The sequence below is a fragment of the Culex pipiens genome, chromosome 1 (genome assembly GCF_016801865.2).
Source record: "Culex pipiens pallens isolate TS chromosome 1, TS_CPP_V2, whole genome shotgun sequence".
Lineage (NCBI taxonomy): Eukaryota > Metazoa > Arthropoda > Insecta > Diptera > Culicidae > Culex > Culex pipiens.
The window spans coordinates 41451020-41456351 of record NC_068937.1 but is presented as its reverse complement, the minus strand read 5'-3'; the positions used below and the strand labels follow the sequence as shown (position 1 = coordinate 41456351).

The 5332-nt window shown below is 45.9% G+C and overlaps 1 protein-coding gene across 1 annotated transcript; it reads right to left on the bottom strand.

The window, feature by feature from the left end:
• Window positions 1-647: 647 nt before the first annotated feature.
• Window positions 648-1765, bottom strand: LOC120416215 (NFU1 iron-sulfur cluster scaffold homolog, mitochondrial-like). The gene is made up of 2 exons (XM_039577946.2): window positions 1583-1765; window positions 648-1514 (listed from the first exon to the last, which is right to left on the bottom strand). The coding sequence occupies exons 1-2, from the start codon at window positions 1648-1650 to the stop codon at window positions 788-790; spliced, it is 795 nt and encodes a 264-aa protein (XP_039433880.1). The 5' UTR covers window positions 1651-1765; the 3' UTR covers window positions 648-787.
• Window positions 1766-5332: the final 3567 nt, after the last annotated feature.

The window sequence follows — 5332 nt, the reverse complement described above, 5'->3', positions numbered from 1 at the left end:
AGGCTTTCTAGTCAGAAATTTACCAACACATTCAAAGTATGTTTACATGACAGCTGGACGTTTGTTTGCATCAGGTTTCCTATCTCTTTCTAGCAATTTTTTTTTGTCAAGCGACTTCTAGCTGGTTTATTTGACTGACTGCCCGATATGTCAGCCAACATACTTCGCAGGGCTGTGACAGCTACAGCTCGATCATTGTATGCATCAGGACACTGTGACGAGGAGTTCGTCATTTTTGAGTAAAATTATATTTTTTTCACTGGGCCTAGAAAGCCTTATGTCCCTCAACTCTAAAAAAAGTCGAGAAGGGGGGGTGTGTGTTTGCATGTTTGCTCTCACCAACAAGAGCTGACATCTAACAATCTTCGAAAACACACATCCCAACTATGCCCCCGGCTTGACGGTACTAGTCGGGTACCAGAAAATGAGTACCCGCCGTGTATCGACTTTAACTTTTTGCCTTTCTTACTAAAGAAAGGTATAGGTTTTACTTTATGGCTGGACGTCATTTCGATCTTCGTAAATAAGACGATTCAGCATAAATTTTAATCGGAAAAATCACCAAAAAATCACACTGCATCGATTTTTACTTTACCGATGAATTTGAGATCAAATTAGGTATAAATAAGACGGGATAAACAAATAGATTATGGTTTTGAGATGTCTGCAAAGCACATAAAGCTTTATTTTTTTCCACGTCTTCTACAAATAAATTCGAACCCTCGTCGAGAAGGTACTCCAAGCAAACTCTATTTACAATAGCAACACCCTAACAATCTCGTACATCCTATTTATCCTCCTTCTGCTGCATCTTGCTCTCCAGCTTCTCAAACTCCTTCTCGGCAATCTCGTCCACCGGCCTCAGATCGTTCACCTGCTCCACCGAAACCACCTCCGGGATGTAAAACTGCAGCATGTTCTGCACGCCGTTCTTCAGCGTTACGATCGAACTGGGACACGAAGAACACGAGCCCTGCATCTTCAGCTTCACCACGCCGTCCTCGTAGCCCATGTAGATAATATCCCCCCCGTCTTCCTGCACCGTCGGCCGAATCCGCGTGTCCAGCAGCTCCTTAATCATCTGCACCGTCTCGTCGTCGTCCTCGTTGATCTGCGTGTCCCCGGTGGGCTTGGCATCGGTCACCACCGGCAGTCCGGACGCGAAAAAGTCCATAATAACGGCGAAAACCTCCGGCTTGATGAGCCGCCACTCGGCTTCCTCCTGCTTCGAGATGGTCACAAACTCCGGTCCGAAAAACACCGACCGGACGCCCTCGATGCGGAACAGCAGCTTAGCCAGGGGACTGCACAGGGCCGACGCCTGGGTGGGGAAATCCATGGTTTGACCTTTCTCCAGCACGGAGACGCCCGGCAGGAATTTGAGACTGTCCGGATTGGGGGTGTCCTGCGTTTGGATAAACATGGCACGCTGGGGGACGAAGCTTGCCGCGGGTACCGTGTGGCGGAGGGGAGATTTTTGCAGGGACGTGAAAGACTTGTGCGGCATTTGAGATCTGCAAAGGGAAGCCACAACAGTGTGAGCCGGTTTCGCATTATGTAAGACGATCAAATTTACACTTACACGACTTTTTGTGTGCCGTACAGCAGGGCACGCAAGGTGGGCACTGTTTTTAGAGTATTTCTGTACATTTTTCGGCGATTTAAATCAAATTGCGCGTTTGAATTTTCCTCCTGAAATTAGTTTTTATTTTGCTTAAATTTCACAACGAGCGACGTTCGAATCGAAATTGACAGCTGATTTGTGTGTTTTGGCAACAAAAGGCCTTTTTGGAGAATCGTTAAAGGCACGGAGAGAAAAGATGAAGAAAAAGTAATTTGTGAATGACGCTGGGCTACGCCAGGGTATATTTCCTCTATTTTGTTTTTTGAATAATCATAATTAATAATCAAAAACCGAACGAGAAATGGTCGAAATTATATATAAAAAAAGCTTTATCTGGTATAGCAATAGACAGAAAATAAACACAAATACATATCCTAACAGATTCTGAAAGTGTTTAGGTTAAATTTGCCTTAAGAATCAACTTTGGGTAGGGACCATCCATAAACCACGTGGACACTTTTTTGGGAATCTGTTACCCCCCCCCCCCCTTCGTGGACAATTTTCCATACAAAAAAAAATTTTTTTGTATGGATCGTGGACAATCGCCATACTCCCCCCCCCCTTTAAAGTGTCCACGTGGTTTATGGATGGTCCCGTATGGGATTTGACGTTTTGGTTTCTGTTCTACGTTCTTATTGTAAGTTATGCACTCAAGGGGCAGGACAGAGAGTAATATTGAAAAAGTTTTAATAATTTTGAGTAACATTGAGCCACTCAAAGGCAACCAGAGAGAGACGACTAATTTTGACTGACACAAAACCAAACCCAATGGAAGAGATCAATTTGGTACTAAAGCCCTATGTCAATTTTTATGTACAAAGGTAAAAAACACGATTAAAAACCATTTCTGATCACTTTTTTTCATTTTAATGCAAAATTTTTTTTTGGCAAGACAACATTTTTTCGATGGATCAACTATGGTCTCCTTGGAACGAACTGTCAAGTAGGAGCTTTTCTGTCAAGAAGGACCGCGAGGCTAATTTTTTAAAATTGATTTAAAAATCCATTTTAAACTCTTTGTGGTCGTACAAAGGGTCATTGTACTCAGAATAACAAGCTTTATCGCTGTAAACTATAATATCAGCAATCTAAGCTTCATTTTAGGACCCAATTTCCCCGGACTGCCCCACGGCTACTGACGATCGTTTCCGATCTTCACTACGCACCACAAGCTCGTGAAACCCAAAAATCAAGTAAGCATAATTTTGTCATAAAGACGAAGAAATGGTGTTAAATTTTACTGCACTTTCAGATTGTTGCAGACCGAGTCGGAAGATCGTTCGCCCAACACGCCAAATCAATGAAAATCCACGCGGTCAGTAAGGTCCATCCAGCAGAACAGTTCGTGGGCGATTCGGAACATGGTTACGCGTCCCCGAGATCAGTGTGACAAGTTCCTAAGCCACGGCGCCAAGAACGTGCTCAGCCAGGGCCTGACCGATCATTCCTCGATCGCGCACGACGTTAAGTCGGCGTTGCGTGACATCGGAGGGCTTTTGTTAATTTGATTTGGTTAACCGCGGTGGATTTTCTTGAAATAATTCGAACTGTCAAAAATCCATCAAAGCATCTACCGGTGGATACTTTTCTACCACAGATTTTTGTGCGATCAATGTGGTAGATGCTTTGGAGGATTTTTGACAGTTCGAATTATTTAAAGAAAATCCACCGCGGTTAACCAAATCAAATTAACAAAAGCCCTCGGCTGTAAGGTGCACCTGGAAAAGGAGTAGAAGGCACACTCAGACATTCAGATTCACAACGAGGAGGAATCGGAGGACATCGGCGCCTTTCAAGACTGTTCACGATAGCGACGGCGCGGCGGCAGGGTTGTAGCCAATCTTGGGGGGCGCGACATCCTTCTTGATATCCTCGAAACGGGCCTCGTTGTTCTGGGGCTCGGTCGATACTATCTTGTTGACGTCGACGATCAGCTGTTTGCACCGTTTGCACCGAGGGTGCCGAAACGCAGGAATAAGAGAAAGAAAATCCGGAACAGACCATTCCGCAGCAAATACAATGGCCAATTTTGGGAAGTTGAACAGTATAGAGAAGACTAGCGTGCCAAGATCCTCAAGGAAGGTGGGGCAACAATATGAGCGTTTTGAAAATTTCGTCGTTTATGGACACCCCCTTAGCAATTTTAGAACACATTTCTGAGGATACACTCAACCCCCGGTGGTTGGTCACTTTTTCGTTTGACACTTTTTTAGTTTGTACCCCGTTGGTTGGTCAAAGTCAAACTAAAAAGTGACGAACTGTCACTCTTTACACGGCGCTCACGCACACTATCGAAACAAACGTTTAGTAGTGTGTGTGAACTCCGTGTAAGAAGGGTGTCAAACTAAAAAGTGACCCCGTTCGTTTGACAACAGTTGGTGTCAAACCAACGGGGTTTGAGTGTAGTGGGGCAACTGCCCCATGTTGCCCCACCCTGTGCACGCTAGTGATAGAGAATTTTCAGCAAAGCTAAACGACACATGTCGCCACCTATGAACAAATAGCGTAAACCAAGGCGTAAACCTATGATTTTTGAAAAAAATGTACTTTTTTCTTCATAATCAACATTTTCAGCAGCTGTTGAACGGTGAGGCACGAGAGGGAATCGTCGAGGACAGGATACACGTTGAGGAAGATGGAAAAGCTGTGGACCCGCCTACGTTAGAGGAAGTAGCTAAGGCTGTTAAAGAGCTCAAGAACGGGAAATCCGCGGGAAAGGACGGACTTCCGGCCGAACTTTTCAAGCACGGGAGTACGCGGATGACCGAGATTCTGCACCAAATCATCCTACGCATTTGGTGCGAAGAACAGCTTCCGACCGACTGGTTAGACGGGCTCGTCACCCCAATCTATAAGAAAGGGCAAAGACTCGATTGTGCCAACTATCGAGGCATCACAATCCTCAACTCAGCGTACAAAGTACTCTCCCGCATCCTGTGGAGCAAGCTGAGACCGATGACCGAGACCTTTGACGGCGAATACCAGTGCGGTTTTCGAGCGGGTCGGTCAACGACGGATCAGATGTTCACTCTGCGACAAATCCTCGACAAGTTCCGGGAGTACACCCTGCAAACACACCATTTGTTCATCGACTTCAAAGCGGCGTACGATTCGGTCAAAAGAAACGAACTTTGGAAGATTATGGTAGAACACGGCTTTCCGGCGAAGCTTATAAGACTGATTCGTGCAACGCTCGACGGAGCAAAATCAAGCGTGCGAATAGCCAACGAGGCATCTGAAGCTTTCGTTACGTTGAATGGATTGAAGCAGGGCGATGCTCTCTCGAACTTACTGTTCATCATAGCGTTGGAGGGTGCTGCGCGAAGGGCAGGCGTGCAAAGAAACGGAACACTCATCACTAAATCGCACATGCTGCTTGGATACGCTGACGACATCGACATCATTGGTATCGACCGTCGTTCAGTGGAAGAGGCGTTCGTCCCTTTCAAGCGGGAAGCTGCGAAGATCGGACTGACCATTAACACTGTCAAGACCAAGTATCTGGTTGCTGGCAGAGCGCTTGGCAGTGCTGGTGATGGTGTTTCGGAGGTGGAAATAGATGGAGAAAGATATGAGGTGGTGGATGAATTTGTATATCTTGGTACACTCGTGACGTGCGACAACGATGTGAGCTGCGAAGTGAAACGGCGGATTAGTGCTGCAAACAGGGCCTTCTACGGTCTTCGTAGCCAGCTAAGGTCCCGTAGC